This window comes from Orbicella faveolata, unplaced genomic scaffold (assembly GCF_042242905.1).
Source record: "Orbicella faveolata isolate gen_17 unplaced genomic scaffold, um_ofav_v1 contig_1, whole genome shotgun sequence".
Taxonomy (NCBI): domain Eukaryota; kingdom Metazoa; phylum Cnidaria; class Anthozoa; order Scleractinia; family Merulinidae; genus Orbicella; species Orbicella faveolata.
The window spans coordinates 39,114,786-39,142,500 of record NW_028301536.1 but is presented as its reverse complement, the minus strand read 5'-3'; the positions used below and the strand labels follow the sequence as shown (position 1 = coordinate 39,142,500).

The 27,715-nt window shown below is 37.2% G+C and overlaps 3 protein-coding genes across 3 annotated transcripts in view; 1 reads left to right on the top strand and 2 right to left on the bottom strand.

The window, feature by feature from the left end:
* Positions 1-8,059, bottom strand: part of LOC110057262 (protein ERGIC-53-like) — a 15,293-nt gene extending 7,234 nt beyond the window's left edge. Inside the window, exons 1-10 of the mRNA XM_089275924.1 lie at positions 7,832-8,059; positions 7,662-7,718; positions 4,215-4,312; positions 3,350-3,457; positions 2,993-3,054; positions 2,490-2,589; positions 1,517-1,640; positions 1,155-1,213; positions 656-744; positions 521-566 (exon numbers count right to left, since the gene is read on the bottom strand). Of these exons, the coding sequence (XP_089132050.1) occupies positions 521-566; positions 656-744; positions 1,155-1,213; positions 1,517-1,640; positions 2,490-2,589; positions 2,993-3,054; positions 3,350-3,457; positions 4,215-4,312; positions 7,662-7,718; positions 7,832-8,003 (915 nt within the window). The 5' untranslated portion in view covers positions 8,004-8,059. The remainder of the gene's footprint in view (positions 1-520; positions 567-655; positions 745-1,154; positions 1,214-1,516; positions 1,641-2,489; positions 2,590-2,992; positions 3,055-3,349; positions 3,458-4,214; positions 4,313-7,661; positions 7,719-7,831) is intronic.
* Positions 8,060-11,756: 3,697 nt separating this feature from the next.
* On the bottom strand, positions 11,757-18,190 carry LOC110057282 (ropporin-1-like protein). Its single transcript, XM_089275915.1, has 6 exons — positions 17,986-18,190; positions 16,812-16,932; positions 14,617-14,708; positions 13,946-14,015; positions 12,636-12,811; positions 11,757-12,239 (listed from the first exon to the last, which is right to left on the bottom strand). The coding sequence occupies exons 1-6, from the start codon at positions 18,117-18,119 to the stop codon at positions 12,158-12,160; spliced, it is 675 nt and encodes a 224-aa protein (XP_089132041.1). The 5' UTR covers positions 18,120-18,190; the 3' UTR covers positions 11,757-12,157.
* Positions 18,191-18,247: 57 nt separating this feature from the next.
* Positions 18,248-27,348, top strand: LOC110057281 (tetratricopeptide repeat protein 23-like). The gene is made up of 10 exons (XM_020763873.2): positions 18,248-18,521; positions 19,093-19,251; positions 20,122-20,313; positions 21,045-21,210; positions 22,013-22,184; positions 22,605-22,762; positions 24,900-25,065; positions 25,609-25,800; positions 26,207-26,289; positions 26,912-27,348. The coding sequence occupies exons 1-10, from the start codon at positions 18,404-18,406 to the stop codon at positions 27,030-27,032; spliced, it is 1,527 nt and encodes a 508-aa protein (XP_020619532.2). The 5' UTR covers positions 18,248-18,403; the 3' UTR covers positions 27,033-27,348.
* Positions 27,349-27,715: the final 367 nt, after the last annotated feature.

The following is a 27,715-nucleotide window of genomic DNA, read 5'->3' as shown; positions in this document are numbered from 1 at the left end:
GAAAAACCTTAGCAGAGTTCATAACTGATTCATTAACTTGATAGGTACATTTTGTTTTGAAGGAGAAAAGGAAAACACTGCTAGCAAATAAACAAAAAAAACAGATAACATTGCCTCAGTGATAATTTTTTCTGGCTATGACCCTTGACATGACGATCTATAGAGTCACGAGGATTACAAGCAGGGCTCGAAAAAAGTGCTGTCCGGTCGTTTTCATTCTTTTCATTCTCACTTGCTCAATGGGCAAGGACCCAGAAAAGTCATCTGCCAACTAAGTAAAAAAAAAAATGTAAACTAAGACTTGCCCAGGGCAAGCAAAATTTGAGAGTTACTTGTCTGAAGGGCAAGATGGATTTTAAGTTTTTTGCTAGCCCTGTAAACAAGAATTTTAAGAATTTGAGATGCTTTTAACTTGTGCAGTTAGCAGTTTTTCGGTCAATAACAATAACTGCTCACACAAAGCATCTTATATTATTTCAGCATTTCTGGAGTTCAATCAAACAAGCAACACTTGTGTCACCTCTGTTTCAGGACTCTTTACTTTGTCAGGGTGGGCAGTCTTGTACCTGTAAGGAAAAGACAAAGTGACTTCAATAAGCTCGCAATGTTATTATCCATAATAAAATATTAATCATTTTAGATAATGTGTTCTTACTCTTCTCTTTGTTGTTCTAGTTTCTTTTGATATTCTTCATACTGCTCTGCAAGTTTCTTCTGCTCTTCTTCACTCATTCCAGTTTCAGTCTGAAAAAAATTTTAAAAAAAATTAAAAAATTAATAAATAAATAATTATAATAGTAGTTAGTAATAATAACAATAACAATAACAACAACAACAATAATAATAATAATAATAATAATACTAATAATAAAATGTGCAACAAAACAGTGAACTCCTACAGGGCTCAGACATAGTTCTACAATACAATTCAAGCTTTGTTCCAAACTGTTTTGTTTTTATTAGGTTTCTGGAATCAATGTGACAGGTGTACTCATATCAGAAAAGAAAGGTACTGAAGCTCACACAGATTTTGTCAAATATCTCAGGCAGGTTGATGTGACAAAACACAAAACTGAATTGCCATGGAAACTTGCTGTGTGATTTGATGGTGTTTAAGGTGTATAAGTCACAGTTGTTAGTGGTCGCTATATTACCTGTGAGTCCTTGGGTGGTGTGAGTGAGTGAGTAATGAATGATAACACATCATGATCATCTGCCGACAAAAAATACATTCATTTGTCAACTATAACAAGTATGGCAACGTCATGATTACAGTACTCCACCCCACCCCTGCCAGTCTCCTCTAACAATTTGAACCATAGCATGACCTAAGATTATCCAGTTCTATGTCATTAAATGTTTCTAGTGAGAAGTCATACTTGTTTCAACAATCATTCATATATCAAGCAAAAACAGTTTTCAATGTGTGATATTTGACTGAACATTTACCAGACACAGACAGACATTAAATGGAGACTGCAATAGAATGTATCTCCATTACTTGTGGTTTACTTACCAGCTAAGCCACCTGTCGCTGCCGACACACCAAAGAAGCCATTTTTATTCAAGGTAATGTTTTCCAGTCGAGTGCAAAGCTCAAAGTCTTCTGCTCTTGTGCTCATGCCCATATGAACCCATAACTAAAACGTAATCAGCACCCAGGTGAATAAGTACCAACTACAAATAGAGCTTTTTAAGCTGAAAACATCTACTGCAGGGATTTCTCCTAATGTAAAGGTGAAATAATTACTACATACCCTGATGGTGTTTAAAAGATATTTTAGCTGAAAACTTCCACTGTTCAGCAACACTGCAGGGATTTCTATTGCTTTGACTTGATAACTGACTGATCAAAACATGTAGTTTGAGGAAACTGCCTCTCTCGCTGCCTCTCAAGAAGTATGTACAGTATATGTAAAATAAATCCCTAAATTGCTACTTGTGATCAACACATGAAAAATTTTGCAACGTCTCATAAGTATATGGACCAGCTTCTTATTTTATATAGTAAATGGTTTGAACCCAGGAGTATCAGTAGTTTGTATAGTGTGATCGTTTGGGTGGGTGTAGTTCTGAAAAGAACTGTTGTTGGTGACTAACATTTTGACAATGCGAGCGGAAGTCATCTTCAGAGTCAAGTGAATAGTGTTTGTCAGTCAATGATGTTAGAAGTCTGGTCCATTGAACATGATTGGTCAGTATAGCCGTGATGGTATTGGCTGAAAGACTCATGTAAAGTCAATACCATCATGGCTATACTAACCAATCATGTTCAACGGACCAGACTTATAACATCATCAACTGACAAACACTGTTCACTCGACTCTGAAGGTGACTTCCACTCAGGTTGTCGAAACGTCAGTCACCAACAACAGTTCTTTTCAGAACTACACTCACCTGGATGATCACACTATACGAACTCCTTATTTTACACTTATTTTTAATTACTACAATTGAACAGTGCCAGCAATAACAGTTACTGTACTTACTGTGAGGACATTTTCATAATAGCGAAGTTTTAGTCTAACTGGGTTGGGACGATTTCGGAAATCTCGTAAGCAACCACCACGCTGGAGATCTTGTCCATCTCTAAGAAACAATAAATTGTTGTCAGCGATTATTGTAAATGTACTGTATTATTGCTGGCTTTGACTCGCTGAAGTACAAAAAAAGTAATAAAAAAAAAGACGCTCTGAAATAATAATTACACTATGACAGAGTTGTGATGACATGGTACATGTAGGCTAGTACTGATACACACATATAAGATATTAAAGACTGGGTCAGCAATGTTGGTTGACTTGCTTATAATAACAGGAAATTAATAGATATTTACGAAAAACAAATAATGTTAGGATAGATATTTCCACACCATGTAAAAGATGATGTAAAGATCTGCTTAAAAAAACTAAAAAAATATGAACAATTTGGGTAATTAATTAAAACTTGGTACTTTCAAAATAAAGTACAAAATAATGGAATTTGCACATACTTGTTATGGTCATAAATCTGATTTCCATCATTTAGCATTACTGAAATAAATGGATTGTTTCCCTGAAAAATAAAAAAAACAAGAACAGAATTTACAAGCAAGGTTTGTTCAACTTTGTTACATCCAGAGGTTTGTTACACTAGACTAGTTTACACTATATTTCAAGCTTGTGTACTAAGTCTAGTAATAAAAGCAAGCTACGCTTTTTAATGTGAAATACACAGCCTGCCATGGAGCTGTGTGATAAACATATCCATAGCTGTTGCCCACCAGTAACCTTGGTTGACAACTTCTCATTATCTTTCTTATTTTGATATGACTAAATAATTCATGTAAACATCACACCAAGTGACCTACCTGTTGATCATTATCAAATGAGTCACAGAAAACACCAAGACCTTTCCATGTGTTACTATTTCCAAATGCTGGGCCCTCTACACCTGCAGTCTCTGTATACCAAATTGCCTGAGTCACAACAACAAAAAATCAATGTTACCCTAAATAAGCAAGGTAATACATATAAGTATTGTCAAACACATAATGTATAAGAGATAGTACTGCCTACAATATAGATAGAGTTACAGTGGACTGTTCGTAACGAAAGTTCAGACATGTAGCAGAAATGTGCAATCAAAAATAATATTATTGTTAATGGTATTTAAGATTATCTAGTGTTTGTATTTGTTTTAAATTTTACTAATTTAAAACAATTATTCACCTCCATGTCAGTGAAAGTGGTGGATGGGCAACCACTCACTGTGTCACAACATTAATTAATACTAATACTAAAAAAAGTAAAATAAGGCCAAATGATAGGCTAAAGGATTTTCTTCTTAAAGGAAGCACTGAATGTATATTTTTAAACTTTTGCTCAGAGGCTATTACAAACTAACTAAAATAACCATTGATAAGCCACAGTACAGGATGGTGTAGTTCTGGTTTTGTACATGATGGGAGGTGAATGATTCGTTAAAAAAAGTATCTCGCAGAACTTTAGCCGGTCCATCTTTTGTGATACTGTCTTTGACTCTCAATTCCTATTATTTTATTTCATTCCTTTTAATTGCACGGCTAGGAAAGTTTTTGAGCCGGTAGTAGAACAGATTTTCACCTTGCCATCCAGTCTGGAATTTATACTTCTCACGTACCCTTACATGCGACATCATAACAACTTAACTGACCTGTTGATAAATACTGTAAAACTGTAACAATATTATCTTACCACACCATCTCCACCTAATCTTCCTCTGCCAGTTACTTTAATGGCTATCTCTGCTTCCCACCAATCATGGGGGAAAGTACTTTTTGTCCATACATAGCCTGATGAGAGAAAACAATATTTTATAATGTCTTGGTGATAATAAATGTCAAAAAAAAAATCCATGTCATTCATCTGAAGGATTCACATGCCACTAATCACTGACATAAACGAATCAGGCTGACCAATGTCTTGCTTGTGTTGTTGAGGATCACAGCAAAGTCCTAAGGATAGGCCATATTCGTATTCTCCATATTGGACTGGAACTAACTTGCAACTGAGGATAATGTGGGAAGTCTTTTCCAATGCAATTGACATTAATCTCTTTTTAATGATATTTCCCTACATGAGCATCCATTGCAAGCTAATTCCAGTCCAATACAGAGAGTACAAATATGGCCTATTGTCTGATGGCAAATGCTACCTGAGTCTTTTTACATCAAACAGTAAATCAGATTACTAACTCGAACCTAATTTTCATTCTTGTCAGGCCACAGTCATGGTCTGACAAGAAAACAAACAAAAACAAACTTGTTCCCAGAGTCTTCTCCCTTCCTCCCTTAATAATAATGGCTACTTGGTTACTAAACTTTGTCATATTGACAGGAAGAATAATTTACTGGGTTCAAAAGGCAAGTTTTATTTGGGAGCTAACTGACTTATGTGGGGGCTAATCAACTTTAGATTGGTGGCTAATCGAATTCTGTTTGGGGACTAACAGGCTAGGGGCTAATTGACTTGGGGACTAAATGACCTACGTTCTGTGGATGAATTTGTCTCTGGTATTTATCTCTTACTGTAGGCCAAGTTCAGACGCCAACCTTTTCATGAGCCAAGCCTAACACGTTGAATTAAGTACATGAAAAATTTGGCACCTGAATCAGTTAAGAACAGCTATTTGAAATTGGAATGGCTCAGCCGTTCTTCCCGCCTAGCTCAGCCAGGAATTTCTGCTTTGGAACGGCTTTGATTCAGATATCAAACTTTCATGTGCTGAACGTAACACATAAATCATTAGAGCATATCTTACAACCATTTTTGCGGTATAAATAAAGTCTTTACTTAGTTTACGCTTACCTGAAAATCGCTGACATTTCAATATGATTTGGTTCAAACTAAATAAATTTTGACGAATTAAGTTTGACGTCTGAATCAACAGGTGTACTTTTGATAATTTGGGTTGGTCCAAATTCAAATATTTAAGTTTGGCTCATGAAAAGTTAGGCATCTGAACTGGGCCTTACTGTCAGTACAGTAAAACATAAATATATGTTATTTGCCGGCTGGGAGGTCCATATGGTGAAAAACTGTGACCGAGGTCTTGAAAATGCTGCCTGAGGCTGCAGGCCGAGGGCAGCATTTTCAAGCCCGAGGTCGCAGTTTTTCACCATACGGACCGACCATAAGCCGGCAAATGACATGTTTATTTTTTTCCTGCAGTAAATTGGTTTTACAGATTACAAATGGGTTTGTTTACGCAACTCTTGTCATTGAATCGGCTTGCGCGCCGTCTACTAACAATTTGTAAAAAATCTCGGCAACAAGCGAGTAATCAGATAGTACACAAAAAAAGATGTATTAAAAAACAGATTTTTTTCGAACTACTTTGTGTTAGTTGCATTTATTTCACCAGTTAAGTTCTCCAAAATTGTTTTTGCGGTGTGAAATTTTGTGCAAAGTTTGAAGTTTTACTACAAAAACAATTTCTGTCAGTCGTTGCTTTTAAAATCACTTTGTCACTTTTCTACCATTAATTGAATAGCAGAAAGCGAGGAAATTCATTAAGTGTATTCCACAGAAATTCTTCTAAATACAGCAACGATCAGGGAGGTAAACTCAACTGAAATTGACTTAAATTTTACGGCGAGAGAAACACAGGATTACATGCCATTACAGCACCAAGCTACAAACAACCAAGCAAACTCTCACAACTTCAAAACACTCAATTGAATTTACTTACAGTGACTTTCCTTGCCATTTTAAAGTGAACAGAGATAAACTTGCGTTGACTAATCGTCGATGGATGTGTAAAAAAGGCAAAAGATTGACGATTACCGCTAACTTTTAGGAATGAAATTTAGGCAGCGGGAAAAAATCCGGCCCATTGGCCATATCGTAAAAAGCTGAAATACGAAACACGGAGCTCAAAGCTTGTGGATGAAAATGCGAAATGCCGAGTTGAATTTGAAAGGAGCTACAGTTATTTACGGCATGTAGCCGCATGCAGCAAGATTGCCCGAACTAGCATAAAAGTTAGAAAGACTTAATGGCTCCCACTGGTTCTACTCCGAGCACAGAAGAGAATATCAGAGCAAGTTTTTCACTGATCACTCGTCCGTCTACTTCGCTGAGATGACCGGAGAACGAGCGTTACTACACTGCATGTAAGTGTTGTTTGAGCAAATGAGCATTTTTAATTGTAAATTTACAAAAATAAAGCTTCTCATCATAAACAGAGACAGTTCAATTGTTGTTTTCTGTCATTGTTTTACTTCTTAGTATAATTTCTGCCTTCATAACAAATATGTCTCTAGCGAAGCACTGTCTAGGTTGAGAATTTGTTTATTTCGCTACAGCTGTACATGTTTTGTCGGTGGGAATCTAGCAAAACTTGTTATTTTAGTACACTTTTAACACTGCTGTTGCTAACAATGGTCTCTGTGAGCCATACTTACTGCAGAAAAATAGCTCGCTTTCACTGCATTTGTCTGAGTCACAGGGGATGTTTAATTTGGGTCAAATTTGTCAAAATTCCGAAGCAAAAATTTGGAAGCCAATTTGCTGTCATCAACCCGTGCTCTGTTCTCTGATAAAGCACGCTGTTTCAGCCAATCAGAGCACGCGTTATATGGAAACTTTATTATAACTATAAATAAACTGTCCTTTAACTATAAACTGTCGTTTCTATAGACAGTCAAGGCTTGCTTTCAGTAGTACATAAGCAGTGCATGCAGACGCAGTAAGATGTTGATAATTAGCACCTTTTGTTAGGAAAACAAAGGCACTAATAAAAGCACCTTACCGTGCTTATGTATGTTGCTTAGTGCGTATGCAAACCAGCATTTATGCGAATCTAGAAAGAGTAAATTGCAGATAGAGGCTTCTGCTTCCCGAAAACAAAGCTGTGTACAAGTTTCGCCGTGATCTTCTCTAACTATTAAAATACGTCATAACTTAACCACACTAACGGGGAATATTGTTGTTCACAAATACATCTACAGTTTCAGTCAACATCCTCAACAGATTTCCGTTTCAACATGAGAGACACGAAGATTCGATAAGTTAGCGTATATTAAACGTCTTTGCAAGCAGCTGTGACAACATATAAGTTTAAAAGCTTACATTTATTAATCAAGAAACATAAGCCGGCTACAGCTTGCTCAGTAAAATAAAGATATGAAATAAACCAACCTTTTTTATTCGTCATTGAAGGAGTCAATCTAATTTGTTCATCACTAGGTATAGCGCCTAAAGAGAAAATCATAAAAACGGTAATTCACCCAAAAATCCATTAAAAAATTCCACGTACACGTGTACTGTTGAAGCCTAAGAATTCACTTGACAAAACAATGGATACTTACTTCCACCGTGATTCCAAAACGGAATTGCTCCATCTTTATTCACTAGATGTGGCCCTTTAAAACTATGTTTATATTGGAATTTAACATGACGCTCACTGGGTACTGAAGCTAAAGATATACTAGATAAAAACAATAAGGATATTACGCCATACAAAGCTTCTACGGAAGCCATTTTGAAAATTGACTTAGAAATTTGGCGCGTGAGGCATTCTGGGTATTTATTGATTTATATGGATATTTGTCAAATTCTGATTGGTTTTCCCTGTCGTTGCAAAAAGGCGGGACTTTTCAAAACGACGATGGTAAGCGCGATAATTACTAGCGCTAGCGGGATACGATACGATGCGATACGATACTTTATTTAACGCGGAGTTACGCTTAGCTAATCAGCTAGTTTACAAGTAATCCTCGGCTCTAGTATATTCTAAAAATATATATAATTTCAAAACATACAAAACATTTGTATGGGTTATTGAGCAAGTGTGAGGTCAAGATGGCTGGATATTGGCCAAGTTCTTTTTTTGCGTGTGTCGAGGTCCATAAATTCGCAAAGAAAGGACGAGGCCAATATCCAACCATCTTGGCCGAACAAGCTTGGTCAATAAAGGATTTATTAAATGGCTTTCAGGGACATTTTCTTGCGGGACACGGCGGGTAGTCCCGAACGGGCAAGATAGCTCCATCTTGCCCGCTCGGGTAGCCAATCACAGCGCATGATTTGATTCATCTTGCCCGCTCACGGCGCTGGCCATATAATAACTAAGAATATGACTTCAGGTTAGGTTCACTGATAAATCCAGAATAGTGCTCAGCAATAATGGAGCGGTAATAACAATGTTTTTCTTCTCAATGTCGTTTCATATGGACTTTAATACAGGTCTGTTTCTTAAATTCAACCGCATCCTCAAGGACCAATCATAAGCTTACAAATGTATATTACTATTGTTCTTTAAGTTTGAATTTTGTAACGATCATGCTGCTGATGTATATAAACCCTAGCGATGCTACAGTGTATATGGAATTTAACTGATGAGTGGACCAACTCTTTGTTGGTCTACGAAACAGAACTGTATTTATGTCCATATGAAACGACATTGAGTAGAAAAACATTGTAATTTCTAAGAATATATATAGTTTCTTTTCGGGATATAACTTCTCTGCTCTACTCTGACCGACCTTGACCGTTATGCTGGAAGGCAGAAATCCTACTCATCAGGGAAGACTCTAAGGATCTACGACACGGTTTGGGTATCTTGAAACATTTAGCCTAAATTTTTCAATTCGTCGTCTGTAATCCGTGTTGATTTATTCTCCCCTATACCATCCTCGGTCCTTTATGGTTTATTATTATTTCTTTGGTGTTTTTCTATCTTAGTAAACTACTATTTTCAGGTTTCTGTCAATTCAACTGACCGCGAGAGCTCACTTTCATGTGTTCAACCATTATTGTTATGGAACATACAATAACATCGACAAATAGTGAAAAACACACATCATTTGGCGTCATGTAGGGGGGAACACAACCCTGCGGTTTGCATGGGAAGTGACTTTGATTTCCGTGAGCTTTAAAAGACGCACTTGTCACCAGCACTGCCCCGCACTGGAAACGGACAAGTCCTGAAGTATGGGCAGGTCAAATTTGAACCCGTGGCACTGAGAAAGCCAGGACCGGGTCGGACAAGACTACTCTCTGTTTTCTAATTCCCCATAATTCACTCTGTTTGCCCCCAATACTTTGCATAAACTATTGTTGTGAAATGCTCTTGGGAATATGCAGACCTCCCAAGAACAATTTGAAAGTAATAATTTATGGAAATTTCCGGGGGCAAACAGAGTGAATTATGGGGAACTGGGAAATAGAGAATTGGCAGATGCACAAATGAAAGGAGCAAAATGAACCATACACAAAGACTTAACCACCATAGATACACATGCAAAGCATGTATCCCTTTTTTACGTGGCCAGAGTAACTCAAAATGTCGTGACTGAGATAGAATTCCTTTAAAATGAGAAAACAAATGATCGGTAAGGTGTTGAGGTTGATATTATCGATGATAATGTTTGTAACACTGGTAAACACACCGCTAAATTGGAACTGACTATTTTACGTTATCGGTTATCTTTCTAAACGATACATTAAAACCATTTTACATATCAGAAGCATTGTTTGCATTGTTTTCTTAGCACATTTTATACTTTTTATAGAACTTTGTTTTAGTGTGTTCGCTTCTTTTTATATGTAAAGCGCTTTTGAATATTTCATAGTATTAGCGCTATATAAACGTGTAATTATTATTATTATTACTTGTTTACCTGAGTCAGCCACACGGAAAGATAAATTCAAAGCAATAACTTGCCTATAAAGGTACAGAAGGCTCGTTGCTTCAAAAGCAACGCATCAATCAGCCTCATCTGCAGGCGGTGCGGTAGAGACCTTCATTCCCAAGTTTCCACGTAGTGCAGTACTAATCGACTTGGTTGAGCCATGGTAGACTCAGATGGACGGAGCTGTAGCTACGTAATACTACAGGGACCGCGGATGGGCAAAGTCTGGTAGGGCTACAGCCCTGTACCAATTGCTTTTTAGGGTTTCTTTTAGGGCTCGAGATGGCTGGATGACTTGGATAATGCATGCATTTTACCACATGAAAGTAACAAAACGGCGGAGCGGTGATCCTTAGTGTTTATTTGTCTTAGCCAGATTTTTTAGCCCTACCACTTTAAAATAGTCTTCCCGGTGTGGGCCCTGAAATATATCACATGTTTAATATCATACCTCTGGGGTCATCTACTGATGTTATATATATTGTAAGTCATATATTTACCAGGGACGGCGGAGCCGGGGGCAATTTCAAGCAAAAAATACATAAAATAATAATTTTACAAATGTCTCCGGACCCCCTACAAGTTAGTGCCTCTGGCGCTCGCTTGAAAGCCCCCACCCCCCACCCCCACTATTCAAATGCGCTCCGCCATCCCTGTTTACTTAGTTTCTTAGGAGTAGATCATTCATGGGAGTAGCCGTAGTATGGTGCTTAGGCGCTCTCCATTGTTTCTGTTTTAATTGAGTTGATATACTTGATGTGAAGAAACGTGTAATAAAGAGTGTACAGTCATAAAGTTTTCCCAGATAACCAGAGTTACCTCGGAAAAATGCGTGGCTACCTTCGGTTTTCTTTGTGGATTCCAATAGCCCTTGCTTAGATCTGCTTTTTCCACATTATCGTAATCTGACAAAAAGACCTTTGTATTTTCTAGGCACCGTCTTGAACCGTCCTTAATTTAAAATATACTTTTTTTGTCAATCAAACAACGCACAGAATTCAAACTAACAATAAAGCTCTTTTGAAACCAACTTCTCACAGATGTAAGCTTTAAGACTTAACCATGTTTTGCTATAAATCACACAAGTGGCGAATACTTAATACTCAGCCAGAGACTGCGGCTCGCGTTTCGCCCACTCGTCATTGCGTGCTTTACTCAACAGAACAGGTGATGCCACGCGTTTGCAGTGTCGAGCTTTGCGCGAACAAGTTCTTGCCGAATTAAATCGACGAAATAACAAAGTTAAGTCAAATAAGGGCACTCGCGCTTTCAGTTAGAACGGGAATTTTCAACTGGTTTCTTATTCTTAATGGTTTGAACCCAGGCGTATCAGTAGTTCGTATGGTGTGATCGTCTGGGTAAGGGTAGTTCTGAAAAGAACTCTTGTTGGTGACTGACGTTTCGATAACCTGAGCGGAAAACATCTCCGGGTGTTAGTGTGGTCCGTGGAAAGTGATTGGTCAGTTTGAAAAACACCATCAGCTGACAAATAGCTTTCACTTGACTCTGAAGATGACTTCCACTTGGTTGTCGAAGCGTCAGTCACTTTATTTTTGAATCACCAAAAGTTAGGTTGATTAATAATCAAAGATAAACATACTACAGACCAGAAATACTGTATTTGTTTCTTGATTACAAGGATATATGTACAAGTCATTTTTACAGATTTCTATAAGCTTCCGCTTGAGAAAGTTTCTACCAGGAAGTAGCTAATAACTGAATATCTCTGTTTTATCACCAGGCGGGTTTTGGACTTCACTTTTGTATCTACATATTCCGTTTTTTTTTTTAGCGAGAATACATTGGACGGTAACAAATAGCTGCTATTCCTTCTAATGTGTGTACTTGTAGGAAAGACAATCAGTGTATGGCTTGAACATAAAACATATTTCAGAATTCTCCAGTGAAATGAAACAGACAATTCCTGTTGAACATGATTAGGACGAACAGAGGGATATTCCAGGTGTGATACAAACCAAAACATTTTCATGCCATTTTTTCTCATGAGCCTTCATTTGGTGACAATGGCGGACAACTGTCACTCATAAAGTTCCGTGGGGAAACTTGGCCATCTTGTTTTTCGCTGAAAGAAAAAGTGAAAAACAGTCTAAATGATTTTAAATAGCGCAGTTATCTGCCTAGAGGGATATAATGACTGTGTGTAATCTGTGCACTCATCTGGCTGCCTTCCAAAAAACCTAAAAAACTAACACAGAGGTGAATCAGTGACAATAACTACCCCTTCAAAAAATTTTAACTAGCAAATCCTTGAGATACCACATTTGTGTATAATTTGTAATTTCTAGTACAAGTACTAAGCGGAACAGACAGTTTTGTTGTACTGTTGAAGTAAATAGATATTTTCTCCTCAAGAGAAAAAATTTAGACATTCACTGTATTGTTTGTTCTGGTGTTTGTAGTTAGCTCCTGGTCATATTGTTTATCATGCACTGTGCTGAGTGGCAGAAACACTACTCACACATCATAGTTGAGATGTTCAATGACAGTGTCAACATGTTCCTTAGCTATCTCTCCATCAATCTCTGCCAGGTATGTATACAGCTCCTTAAACAGTGAGAATGGAATTCGTGCAGGACCTCCTTCTAGATCAGTCGTTAAAATCTCACAAACTGTTTTCATTGCCAATGTAAGATTCTGAAAGAAAGAACAGTTGAGGATAATAGCTGAGAGAGCATAATATAATATCTGTCTTGCTAAATTCCTAATATTTTTGTCTCTTCCTCTAACCCACATTTGCAGAACATCCTAGGCTCAAATTTTTCCATCTACATACAACCTTTTCCTTTTTCTTCTTTTCTTTTGCATTTTAAAGTTAAGTGGACATGTCCTCTTTCTATTTGTCAAGAAATGTTTGACATGACCCATTACTCTTCTCAAAGAGTAATGTAAAAGTGTTGTGTATGAGAAGTGAAGATGGTCATCTTGATAGAAGGATGACACTGCACTCAGTCACAGTTCATAGAACATTAACTCATGATCAATACCTGTTTGAACTTTACCAATTTTGAATTCTGAACTCACCCCTTTTGCCTTAGTACAATGTACATGTTTTGTCCTTGCGCATGATTTCACATGATTTTCTTTTAGCCAATTGTAACCCAGAATGTGCTTGCACATATGCTTGAACTTGCTGTCATCATTTTCCAGATTTTTCATCTTGTTGTAATTTCTTGCCATGTTTAGGATTGACCTTGCCACTGTTACTGGAGTTTTGGGTCTAGCCTCTTCACCATAAATTCAATTTTTATTTTAGTTTCAGATTATGTGGTTGTTCATTAAATACTGTTAAATTGTTTGCTTTGGAGTTTGAGCCTACAATTTGTCAGATATAATTCCCAACATACCACCAACCAAAAGGTATCGCATTATTCACATCTCTGTGGTGCTATGCTTTATTATCAGAATGAAATATTGTGAGGCAAGTATGTTTTAAGATTATTCCCTTATCCATCAGCTACAGTATTTATCAAAATATACTCAAGATGGAATCTACACTCATCAGTTATGTTTCCTTTCTGGGAGGAAAGGCCAAACACAGGGTTTTCTGTTAGCACCAAGATCCAATGAAAATTGCTGTATAGAAGCCCTGTGTGTGACAGTTACTCTTAAGATTTTTTCAAGATATGTATCTGACTTTGAATAAGAAAGAATTGCTCTTCTTCTGAGAAAACCCTGTTAAAAAGTTCCACATATAATTAAAACCACAAAAAATTAAAGATTCACTGTTTTATAGATCTATGCTTGATGATTGTGCATATAATTGTTCACCTCACTGATTGCACTGCAAGCAAGAGCAAGAAAATGAAGCCACTTGAGCTCTTCAGCAAAACTTCCCATCCTAGAAAAATAATTGAAACCGTGAATTATTACATTTTACATTAAGTACCACAGTAAGATAAGCCAGCTAGACAATTCAGTGGCAGAGCAAAACTTATTTTGTTAAATTTTATTACTATACATCCATCTTTTTTGTTATTTGGCATATGTGACTAATCAATGATCAATGCCATGGATGAGTATTTGATGCGTAATTGATTCTCAGTAATCAACTGATTAGTCATTGATTATTGGTGATGATCAATGAGTAACTGGTGTTTAACTGATGACCAAAAATTTTGTGTCCATTTGATTACTTGTCGATGGATTGATTATTCATTGATGATACTGATTATGACTAATGGATGACTGAACATTCTGTGGCCTATCAATAATTATCATTTGATTACTCATTGATCAGCAACAATAATCAATGACTTATCAACTCATCAGCCATACAATCATGTAGATTACCCATGGATTACTCATTCAATTCACTGATGTCATCAATTACCGGTAGTTACCTCTGGTATCTGTCATGTTCAACAGTTTAAATTTCCATTAGTTAAACGAAAGATAATAAAACTTAAAGTACATGTAATATTGTAGTATGGTTTTATTACCGCAGAAGTTCATCCAAAGTATCTTTAGGAAGTGACAAATGTTTCCATTTCTCTTCTAAGGAAGACAACTCTATGATAGGCTTTCCACCCAACTGAAAAATATATAAACTTCAATTACATTTCTTTCATAAACAAGTTACCGGTATCAAAAAAAAACAAAAAAAAACTGAATGCCGATGAGTACAATAGCGCAAATTAACTCGATCTTCTCTTCATGTTGGAGAACTAGCAGCTAACATGTACATGTACTACTTTTGATAACACTAACACGCCGAAATAAATAAATTGAAGGGGTGCATGGAAAAAGACCCTAAGTGACATCTGATAGACTGCGAGATTCTCCACGCAAATTCCTTTTTACCTCCTTGTACAGAAAAGGAGAATTTGACATGAGATTAAGAGTCACTTAGGGCCTTTTTCCATGCACCCCTTCAATACACGTTTATCAATTATTGATAAAACGTGTAGTAGTTTTTTGTGGCTTACACAAAGTGTGTAGCCACACTATGCCATAGGCAGATTTATTTATTTATTTGCCTACGAGAGTCAGTCACATGGTCTTGTGTCCCACGGCGCACTAATCATTGCTTTGAACCATCAGAAGTTTAAAATGTCTCCATCGGTTACCACAAATGCAAAGACAGTACCGCTTGAGTTTGAAAACAATATAAATCACAGACGCCTTCTCAAGACTTTCGGCAACAAGAGGGTATTATATTTCATCGCTTTACATTTGGATGGAATTAGTGGAATTACTTGTTTACAACTGTAAGTCATGGAAGAGGTCATTCAACGATGAGTTGACTGTAAAACTGTTGATTTGCGGAATATATTTTTACCCTTTTGAGTAGGTACGCTTCTTCACATGACCACAAATTCAAAGACAGTACCACGTGAGTTTGAAAACAATATAAATCACAGACGTCTTCTCAAGACTTTCGGAAACAAGAGGGTATTATATTTCATCACTTTACATTTGGATGGAATTAGTGGAATTACTTGTTTACAAATGTAAGTCACGGAAGAGGTCATTCAACGATCAATTGACTGTAAAGCTGTCGATTTGTGGAATATATTTTTACCATAAATTAATGTGATGTATGGATTTGTTTTATTTAAATAATTATTTGTTTAGCCATATATACAATCCGTTTTGTTAAAAACTGGATCATTGCATAATACAATTTGAGTTTTCAATGGCTTGTTAGCCGTAATACTAGTATATCATTCAGGAATTATGCCATGCTCTACAAATACATGGCAAGTTTATATGTATATTTCAATTTTGATAAACAATTATTGGATGAGGTTTTTGTGACATCCAGAATAATCAAGGTCGAGGTAAGTGTTATCAGCTGAAGCCGAAGGCTGAGGCTGATAACACTAACTGAGACCTTGATTATTTTGGTTATCACAAAAACCAAATCTCATAATTGTTTTATTAGACATTGTTTTAAAGAAAGTAATGACAAATGCATTATCACACCAAACACAGTTTATTTTCAACAAGCCATGTTCTTACATGAATTTGACACTGCTCCTGGAAATCACGCATTGCGGCGCAACCTATGGATTATTCCCTAACCCACTAGCAGATTAGTGAATAATCTGTAGGTTGCACTGTTTCCCAGAACTAACTGTAGGCTTTTAGCATATGAGAAAACAGATTGTGACTACAGTGTATAATAAAAACAATTATTGCACTCGTGCTTGTTGGATATGAAATGATTATAGTCAACTCAATGTTGCATGCCTCATTGGCTATCTATTGTCTCATATCCAACCTACACTCATGGAATAACTGTTAATTATTTGTGGGCTTCATGAAAAGATTTAGGCTTTCTTGGGAATCCACTCAATTTAGAGCTATTGTGGTTATGCTTTGATATGGTGTGAGCTTGTACTTTGTGGTACAATACAGCAGTATCTCATTTACCATATCGTAACCTTTGGTATGATAAAACTACGGTAAATAGTTGGAATCCCCACATGAGCACACTTTGTGATTCTCTGTAGTAGCACCTTATTCTCTAAAATACCTCATATTTTCACCTTCTACTATCAATCACTGACCTTTCGAGTTGAAAATCTTAGTAGTGTCTTTCATTTTTTTTTCATGATAATTGAGTTTTATCCTAATTAAAGGTATAACTTGTAAACCACACATGTACGCACTGCGGACCTATTATTGATACCTGTTTGTGCAACACTGCTAGTAATCCTTGAGTAAGAGGTTTTTCCATGGGCTGCCCTAACTGAAACTCAAGGCGATCTTTAACTGGGGGTGTCTCACCTTTGGAGAGAGCATCAAAGTACCTACAATTCCAAATCAAGAGAGCAGAGGTCAATACTGCACATCACCATTTGACTTTAAAATCATGAATTTGTATCCTTTCAAGAAATATTCAGACCCACTCCCAAAGTTTCCAAAGAAAAGCAAGAAGTTACCAGTAAACAGGAATTTCCAGAGGGCAGATACTTACATGTAAATCCAAAAACCTTCTGTTGGAGCGTATGGATAACGGTAGCCTGTTCCAGGCTCTCGGTCAGTGAGATGATTGAAAAAGCAAGTTAGTGAAAGAAACAATCTGCCTCTTCCTTTTTCTCTCCCAGATTCCCCTCCTGTTTCTTTATTGACCATCCTCACTTACCGAGAATAAAAGGCCTGACAGAATACTGGTTTCTAGCATTAAGTAACCAATAGTATCAGGGTTCAAAAAAGCCCCAATTTTCAAGTTTGCCTGAAATTAATCTTATTATGGTGCAATAGCCACTAGCCTGTGTTGTGTATAGACATATTATATTTCCTTTCAAACAGAAAAAGACAGCCCAGTAAACAAAACCAGCCTGCTTGACCTGACAAGCAACATTTTAACCATTGTCTGGCCACTACACCTTCCAGGGTACGCGATGCAAGTTTGGAACGTGTGGCTGGCCTATAGAAAATTAAGCTTCACAGACTTTGGAGTTCTGGTAGAATCCCTATCCTTATAGGCATCAACCTACCTGTCTGCTTCAGAGATTTTAATAGCATTCGATATAAATTTGTTTAAAAAGATATCATACCGAGGATGTATGTTTTGTCCATATCCTCCTAGATGATTCAGTTATTTATAATTTCCATGCCCAGAGACTGGAAATAAGCGAGATCATCGATCATCGATCATTTACACCATGCACAAGGTTTAACCTTACATTATTGACTCAAGTCTTAGAAGATGAATGAACTGACACCTCTAGCAATATCGGCAAGAGTCGAGGGACTGTTTTAAAACCATCTCTGTAAGGTTATTATTCCAAATCAAGACAAGACAGAACGACAATCGAGATAAACACTTGCAAGAAAACAAGACTGAAGGACTGACTTACGCGTAGGCCCACTGCAAAACATCCTTCGGTTGTGTACGAATTGCAGCCTTAGTGAACTGTTTAAGAATGTCAGGTAATTCGGGAGGAATATTGATTTGCTGCGAACAATAAATCGGCTCCTCTGGTTGAGGCATAACTCTGGGTTTCAAACAAAATTTGGTGAACTTTCTTTCACCAACTGTTGCACGTCAAAATGGCGGGTGCTAGTTACTATGACGACGACGAGCTGTGTTCCCAGAATGCAATTCGCGAACAGAAAACATTGGAAAAATGGCGCGGTTGTGTTTTCCTGTGACAATGTATTAGGCCTTGTAATAAGTAGATTTTCGTGGAGGCAGAACAATTTTGAATTTATCTTGGTGGTCACTATCTTCTGTTGAATTTTGGGAAGATTTAAATGCGTTTCAAAGTATGACAGATGATCTTGGTCATCTTGATGGAACTTGAGGTGCCTTCAGCTGCTGTTCATGCAGAAAGTGACGAGAGTCTCAGCAGGACCGACACACCAAGTGATAGCGAAGAGCTCGATCTTTCAGGTTTGGTTGTTATTTTATCCTTTTTCTTCAATATTATATTTTTTAATAAAGAAAGAAAACTAGGCATTTTCAGTAGTAAATTATGCAATGCAGTTTTAATTTGATCAGAGCATTCTTGAATGTGATTGGTTCTTAACATGCACATTAAATATTTTCACGACTGATCACACAAATGGGAGAACGAGCGGTTTTTTGGTTGATTACGAGCTGCTGTAATTGGACAGTAAACTAAAAAGGTTTCTGTAAGTAACTTTCACATATCGTGTTCTGCTTATATCACGACATCCATTTCAAGTTGCACACTTTCCAACCCCCCCCCCCCCCACTCCCACTGTTATGATATTCTTTGACTCCAGTTATTGCACTTTTCCACAAATTTTGTTGTCAAGGTAGAACTGAATAATTTTAGTTAATCTTTTATCTGTTTATTAGCTTAATGCTGGCTGCTTTTACTGAACAAATTTTATGTCCCTTGAAATTTTCAGCTGCCCTACTTGGAAGATATGAGCTGTATATAGCTGAGTATATCTTGTTTATAGCTAACAATAACAAATTGCTGACTTTCAAGCAGGACGGCAGAAAAATGTCATTCCAGGTGTTATCCATATTCCATCTGCATCAGGCAGCAGACCCAAACAAATGGGAATTTCAGTGAAAAGATACTCTTCTTCAGATGATTCTGATCATGGAGAACATGAAAATGCCAACATGTCTGCAGATTATATTCAAGGTTTGTAGTTATAGTGTTGACAACTGACTCCTGTTTGGCAAGTACAAATTATTTATAGATCGCTTATCTCTAAGCCATGGCTGTGGTCTAAGAAAAATTTTGAAAAATTTCCCAACCATGAAATCCTGGGTGTCCAGCATTTAAGCTTTTATGAAAAAAAGTGAGTATTTCCACTCACCCAAAGTCAAAATTTAGTTGCCTGTGGCACCCGGGCACTTCTAGAGCACAGCCCTACGCCAAGTTGAGTGTTCTTTGTGAGTTGTCTCTGAAAAATAATAACGTGGTGGTTTTGAATACAAAGTGGTATCAAGAGACTTTCAAAGCTAGCTGTGTGATAAAATGAAAATCAGATTACTTTGTCTGCACTGAAATTAAACCAGTCTGATCACAGTTTTTCCCGGGCACCATCTTGAATTAGAAACCAGTCTGTCTCGATCTGTTACTTTGTAACTTGATCTGTTACACTGTTACTTAACTAAAGTTTTACTTTACTTTACTTTGCTTTGTGCAAGGTGTAGTATGTGTTACTAAAGGGAAGCTGTATTTGTCTTTTTCTGAAGCGCAAAGCTGTATTTTAGTGCCAAATTTGTTGGATGCCCTAAAAGATAAAAATATGCAAAGGAGAACTCACCAAGTAAATTATGTTTTGAGAAATTTTCCTGTGAAATGGAAAGTAAAACGTAGTGTAAGTTTAATTATTATCTAAATATTAAAAAAATATATATTAACCAAAATGGTGAGTGATTACTGGTTTGCACTTGCCTCATATAAGTGTTTCCTGTCAGTAATAAACATATAGGGACTGATCCTTATGATCCCTGGGAACAAACTTCACCCTTACCAAGTATGTAATGTGTTCACTTTAATCAGGTTTAGCTCCACCTGAGGTATTGTTAAAAAACTACAGGAGACAAGCAAAGCAATTTGCCACAATGGGAGACGAGAGAGCTGTGTATGATCGTGTTCGTTGTGTAGCTTTGACTAGAATTGTGTACAGAGATAATCACTGGAAGTTGGCAAAAGCTTACTCCAAGCTGTCCCAAGCATATCTTGAACAAAGAGGTGTGTACAGACAAAGTAAATTACAGGACAGTTAGGTAGAATCTTGTTAATTCAACCAGTATTAAATGAACAGCTGGTGACTAAAATCTGGCTGGAGTTATTTTGAGGTTACATGCAAAGGGCACTTAAAGGAGCTGTATCATATTATAAGGCATTTTTTGATGATTGTACAAAATTGATTGTAAATAAATAGGGTGAAGCCTAGTTTCATAATGTTACACTTTTGGTTCATTTCATTGCTCAAAGTATCCCGAAAAGATGTTACTTTCTTGTACATTCTAAAGTGTAAATTCTGTAATGCATATAGCAGTACTTTATTACTCCTAAAGGCTAAAAAAAGTGTTTATAAAACATAGTTTAACAGCGCTTTGACATCTATTTAAATAGATTCCAGGTAATTGATCACAGATGATGTCAAAATGTGTTAAGAACAAAATAGTGGAACACGAGTTGATAGCTGAGTTGGCACTGATTTTCTAACCACTTTTTGACGTCTTCTTTGACCGATTACTTAATATGAAGGGAGCCAAATATATGTTAAATGACATCATCTATGCATCCATCCTCCAATTGATCATAATTAAGAACCAATCAAAATGCAAAAGGAATGTGGTGTATTATTTAATGTACATTGTACATAGAAAATAATTTCAAAAACATTGAATGTACATGATGACAGAAGTAATGAAAGGGGGATTAAATCCCTTTCTACATTTTCTACATATTATCAGGTTTGGCTCAACAAGCCCTACTTCATGCTGGGAATGCCCGTGATGTATTGCTTGCAGCAGATGCTGCCAAACAACAAGGGAGACAGGTTTATGATAAATCTGATGTGTTACCTGTCATGGAGTTAATTTATCTCATTATGGGACAGGCGCATGTTGCCATGAAGAAGTAAGTAAGAATTAAAAAGGTTTTTTAGTTGTTAGAGTCCAATCTTGTGACATTTTTACATCCTATCAGGGGAACAGGGATGGCATAGTGGTTAGTGAGAGTACTTCCCTCCCATTGATGTCGCCCAGATTCCAATCCTTGACGTAGGTTTAGTTTGTAGTTGGTTCTCGCCTTGCTCTGAGGGTCTTCCTCCCGGTTCTCTGGTTTTCCTCCCTCCACAAAAACTGGCACTTCTAAAATTGTTCCAACTCAATCTGGAAACAGTGGGCAAAGAGTCTCTCCATGGGATGTGCCACTGCAAATTCCCGTTAATTTTTTTATTTATCTATTAATACACCGATTCTTCTTCCCCTGACCATTTGTTTGACTGGTTGTATATTCAACACTGTTCTAAATGTGATACAGTTGGAGGTGTATTGTCTAATGTTTAGTGCGCTTGACTCCTGTTTGAGTAGTCTGGGGAGAGCCCTGGTTGGGTTCATTGTGTTGCATTCTTATGCAACACACAGTACCTCTCTCTACCCTGGTATATTAATGGTTACCTGGGTAACCTGGTAATGAAGTAGCATCCCATCCAAAGAGGATTGGAAATACAATATATGTTATGCCCTTCCCTACCTCATGCAGGTTTAACCTTTCTAAACTGTTCTTCTACTACATGTTGGTATTGACTGAAACACTGACAGCTGCTCTCAACAGTTAATCCTCTTGATTTAACCTACCCCTTAAGGCATCTGATTTTACAATTCATGGAGCTTACAAAATATAACTTTACTAGTCAGACTCTGTCCATCCTTCACAGCACCCAGAAAGCAGAGCACAGTTTAAAGAAAGCAGAACTAGTATCAAGAGAAAGAGAGGAACTGGGGTTTAAGTATCAAGACCCAGACAGAAGGCTTCAAATATTGATGTCTCTTGGTCGTGTCAGCCTTAAGGCACATAAACCAGGGTATGCTCTGGAGACTTTTGAAAAGGTATTATTTGACTGTAATTAATTAGTTGATGCATTTTGTAATGATAACTGATTTAAATAAAATTTGAAACACATGAAGAACAGACAGGTCCAGAAATGAACTTGCTTATGCTGATTATTTTGTTTGGTCCCAGACCTCCAATGTTACAGTGTGTGTAAATTTCTAGTCAACAGCAAGTTATGGTTGTGGGATTCAAGACCTCCTTCCTGACTTAAGTGCTGTTGGATTTGGTCTCAATAGTCCTGAGTTCAATTCCTTGACTATGTTTTGTAAATAGCCAACTGGACAGCCTTGCAACACAGAATACACAACTACGATTAATTATCCGCCATATATATATATATCCCCCTTTTTTGGAGCAAAAAATTTATAAAGCCACTGGTGACATTTTGTCATCATTTGTTTACTGTATATTTGCAGGCACTGGAAGTTGCTCAGAAACATTATGGAGAAGACAGCAAAGAACTGATTCCTATTTATCAATGTCTTGCACGAGCAGAAAGCAGTCAAGGTGATGCATCCAGTCATGAAAGGGCAACAAAACTTTTTTTGCAGGCTCATGACATCAGTAAATTAAGGTAAATCATCAGCATCTCAGAAATAAAGACTTTGAAATTGTTTTCTTATTTTGTGTATTACTGCTTAGAAATGATGAATTAAGCTTAAGAACTCTAGTCTACTGTGATTCACAGTGAAACCTTAGAGAAAACGACGTTCATTGTCTACAATCATGGTCAAAAGTCTTGGGACAAATTTGCACTTGTGGCGCTTTTTCACACGCGCCAAACAAACAGTCACGCGTGAATTCAACTACACTTGCTCAGCCCCTCCCCCCACCCCACCTACAATGTTGAACATTTCTCCAGGGTTTCAACATTGTATGGGGTGGGGGGGGGGGGGGGCAGAAACGAATTTTGAAAAGGATAAAAGTGCTTTTTCAAACTCCGTTTTTAAAGAACAGATAATTCATGCAATGATGCAAGTGTCCCAAGGAATTTTGTCCACCATTGTAGTTTCTAATGTAATGGGGGTCATTAGTGCAGAGTGCACTATTGGGATGGTTTAGGGGGCTGCTGTTTGCTAAGCTACTAACACAATGAGGTGTAAACTTTAATGTTTGTTTAATTAATTAATTTCAGTTAATTAATTAACATTGTGATAAGGAGGTGGGGTAGGTACCTCTGTTTACTATGTAAAACGTATCATACTTACGTTACTTTGTGATAACGTCACAAACCTATATATGTTTTCGCAAATCTCTTGCTATCCTAGTGGTGCTATTCTCTTAAGAACAAAATCAATTTTCTTGAAACGCATGCGCAGATAACTTAGCCTTCAGTGTCTAGTTCTGGCCCTCTCTCTGTCACGCAACGCCACTGTAGCGTTGCTTGACAGAGAGAGGGCCAGAACTGAACTATTTTGACCAGGGACAGCAGCTGTATTTCAGGTAACGTCAGTTCTCCCTTTTCTAGTGTAAATAACGCTACTGTGACTGCGTATCATCTGGAATCACCCTTAGCTCGATTCAAGAAATGTCGTCAGCTGTTTTATGTATTGCGTGTTTGCCAGGGTTCAAATAAAGAATGCTTCTGCCTAGCGGCTTGTCTATTTCAACTTCTATGAAGGGAGCAAAAAGTTTATATTCAGCCGAAACTTTCCCGCGTTAGTTACATGTAAAACTAATAAATTTGTGACACAAGAACTTCGCAAATATTGCCGCAGACTCCGTGGCACTTAATGAAACCGCCAATTAATATCATCAGTCTCTGAGGTGACTCTCTCACCGATGTAGAATATAATTTCGGTCTCTACCTTCAATACTACTCGTTGAAACGCCCCTAGTCTGCTCCTCTGTTGTATTAATCGATAGCATTGTATTTTAGTTTGACGTGAATAAGAACGAACTATTCCGTGACTGGACGTGACTACTTGATAATTAGATTAGTTCTTGTTTTTCTGTGAAATGAAAATTTCCGTTTGGAGTAAAACGAAATCGTCCCTCTTCGATTTTTCATGAGATATTTAGCGTTATTCCATTTATCTCCAGCAGTAAGTAAAAAAATACACATCCTTCTTATATTTTTAGTTTTAAATTTATCACACTATTCATAGCACATCGTTTAATTTATATTACTCATATGGTTTGTTAGGCGCATTTGATCATATTCACATGTTAATTTGCGCCTTAGAAATATTAATTATTATTATTATTATTATTATTATTATTGAAGAAACAAGGGTATCATGTTGCATAGCTCGGCGAGGAAAACAAAAGTATCACGTTACATACGTTGGAGTGAAAAATAGAATTGTCATATTTGCCACTTCTGCATATTATTGAATTTAAAATGACTGAAACTCAGCGTAAAGCATCACAATAAAATTCAAAGCCGTCTTGACAAACGGTAATTGTAAGTTATTTTTGGGCCTTGAAAGAAAATACAAACATGAAACTTATACAATGCTAAGATTACGTCTTATCAAGTTTTTGTCTGCTCATATTCTGCAAGGGGAAAAGGTCTAGTTGACTACCAAGGGAGAGATCGGCATGGGTAAGGACATATGTGACTACTGCATCAGAGCCGTAATTACACTCTGCACTATCTGAGATTGTCTCACTAGTTTTTATTTTTCGACCAGGATGGAGGACCCACATGAAAAGCAGCATGTGGCTTCCTCTCTAATTTTCGCAATTTATTTTATTTTGTGTGGCAGATTTGGAGAAGATTCAGTGGAAGTTGCTGACTCTTCATTTGTTGTGGCCTCTGGTTACATCACTGACAATGACAATGGTCACAAAGCAAAGAAATACCTTGAAGATGCCATTACTTTATACATGAAACACAAAGGACCTTACCACAACTCAACTATCAAGGCTCAGGTTTGTTCACCAGAACTTTACTCTATTATTATTGAAACTCTAACCTTAGTGTCCTGCCATCAGTGTTTACTATTACAGGGGATAGAGAGAGCTTTTAAATTGTTGAATAGATCGGTTAAAAAACCCAGGAAAGTAAGTAAGTAAGTAAGTAACTTTATTTAATGAGGGTAAAAACACTTTACAGTCATTGACTGATAAACTCGTGGCCCTCCCAAAACCCAATTTGTCTTTGGAATCTATACGTGATATATGTATTAACCCAAATCAGAAGCATATCATATACAGTCTTTTTTTTCCTCCACTCTCTAATCTTCCCTTCCCTGCTCTTTTTTTCGCTAGGATTCATTTGCACCAAGTAACTTAAATGCACGTACTCCAAGTTTTTGTAGGTCATTTTGTGCAAAGGAACGCATTTTTCATTGACACGGTTTTCACAAATGCAATCATATATGTTTTTCTTGAATGGCAAAGAAATAATAAAGAAATAACATAATTATATATTAAATATGAAATAAATTGTTTCCTAATTCTCAACCCACTCAGGATGAATTGAGCCGTCTGTTAGTCCGTGATGGTGGTCTTGAAGACGCTGTGTCCCTTCAGAGATCAGTGGCAGAAGCTAAAGTAGTGTTGTATGGTGACCCAAGTGAGCCGGCGGCTGCTTCATATCAGATGCTGGGAAGCATTAGACTTAAACAAGGACGTACACAACAAGCTTTGAAATGGCTGACCAAGGTAATTCATTACACCATGTTTGGCTGCATTGTTGTTCATTACTAAGGCTAACATCAGGGTTTTCAATGGAGTGGGATTCTGGGAATTATAATTCTTATTGAAAAGTTTGTGACCACCTGTTTCCCCAGCAGATGTCTTTTGCATCTAATACATTTTCATACTTCAGTTTCCATTGGTGGATCAGTGTAGCCATTCTGATGCTGAATAATCAACGAGACCATAACTCATAAAGTTTCCCGTGATCCCTAGGTTTGAATCTTTTGAAAGTTTCCTCAAATGCCTTGTTGTGAAGGCAGCTAATGACATACCTTTTGAGAACCCGTGTGTCTTATGTTAAAACTTTTCTTTTCCAAGTCGGTTTTTCATGTTAATGTGAGATTTAGAAATGCTTTTGTTCACTCTTTAGGGCTATAACATGTTGAGTTCCACACTAGGAAATAATCATAAGAGGACTAAAGAAATGGCAGATGCCATCAGCCGTGTGAAGATGTAAGTAGATAGATAGATAGTAAATTTACCGTCATTGACCAGTAAATATGATTGACGTAAAATAGCGAGGGAAGCTGCATTTTTCACAATCTGCAAGGGAAATACATTGGTTATCCATTTGTATACCGTTACAAGAGGAATTAAGGACTGGAAAAAAAGGTTAAGGTGTTACAGGCGGTAAGATGTTGATAATTAGCGCCCTTTGTTTGAAACCAAACAAAAGGCACTTCGTTTAGCATGTTTAAACAGCACCTTTCTACGTCTGCGTATGTTTCTTATGCGTAAACTTATTCACAGTGTACAGGGCGATTTTGAACAGTAGTTACGTATTTGCTTGAGGGAACTTAAGCACGCGCGTCTTTTAGACACGGACGGTAGCCGGAAGTGAGCTACTTTCACTTTTAACTTGTCCTCACACAACCATATTCACATTGCTAAGTATCTTTTCTTCATTAGAAATGAGTAGTATCAAAAATCTGGGAGACCATCGGTCCTAGCAAGCGAAATCTTCTCTTCCGGTTGCCGTCCACCTCTCAAAAACGCGCGTGCTCAAGTTCCCTATTATTGTGTACGTTGTTACCCACAAATTTAATTCATCGGAATGTTATGTTTTATTTTGTAGGTCGCCCGATGCTCAAAAATACCTAAGCTCAGAAGAGAAATTGAAGAAGAGACCAAGATTTACCCAGGTGGTTGGGAGATCTAAACCCCTGGGGTGTTCTACAACATCCGTCGGGGATTGACTTAATTTGTAAAGCGCTGAACGCTATTTATAAGGAAATTCTGGCATCGAGACAATTAAGTCTGACTAATTACTAATTTACAAATAAAATTGGCATGGTTCCCATTCACATTTAAAAGTCTCTTCGTAGCAGAGAGGTGTAAATAAATAAGATTCATAAACTAAGTAAAATTACTCAATGTCATTATGGTTTGCTGTAAATGTAATAAAAGTATTAATATTTCGTATTTTAATGCTACAATTATAAACGGTATCCTGTTAGCAGCACAAGTTATGTTTGCATCACGGTACTGAAAATAAACAACAACAACAACATATTTATTGATTCACGATATGATGTATTCCTATCAGTAACAATCTCGTTCCCAGAGCCCACGTGTCTTTTGGTCAGCGCCAAGACGCTGACCAAAAGACACGTAGGCTCTGGGAACGAGATTGGCTATGTAATTCTACTACTCGTTAGCAATCCTCTTCATAGACATTAGGAAAAAGCAAATAAGCGGCCAGCATTTGGTTAACAACCGCACACTACTAGGCTACTCACTATCTACTAAAGAATAGATAGTAGCGTAGCCAATCGGAGAACGGCATTCGTGATAGAACCGGTAGTAGATTTATACGAAAACTTGATAGAAACTCGGAGTAAATGACTTCTATTACATGCAAGAAAAAGAAGGAAACTCG

What these genes read in the sequence shown, in the direction of transcription:
- LOC110057282 (XM_089275915.1), bottom strand. Translation starts at nt 18,119, where the DNA reads ATGCCTCAACCAGAGGAGCCGATTTATTGTTCGCAGCAAATCAATATT. An exon ending in CTTGCAGTGCAATCAGTGAG is followed by an intron (nt 12,812 to 13,945) that starts GTGAACAATTAT and finishes TCTTTCTTTCAG; the next exon opens with AATCTTACATTGGCAATGAA. An exon ending in GAACATCTCAACTATGATGT is followed by an intron (nt 12,240 to 12,635) that starts GTGAGTAGTGTT and finishes TTTTTCTTTCAG; the next exon opens with CGAAAAACAAGATGGCCAAG.
- LOC110057281 (XM_020763873.2), top strand. Translation starts at nt 18,404, where the DNA reads ATGATCTTGGTCATCTTGATGGAACTTGAGGTGCCTTCAGCTGCTGTT. An exon ending in AGCATATCTTGAACAAAGAG is followed by an intron (nt 20,314 to 21,044) that starts GTGTGTACAGAC and finishes ACATATTATCAG; the next exon opens with GTTTGGCTCAACAAGCCCTA. An exon ending in CTCTGGAGACTTTTGAAAAG is followed by an intron (nt 22,185 to 22,604) that starts GTATTATTTGAC and finishes GTATATTTGCAG; the next exon opens with GCACTGGAAGTTGCTCAGAA.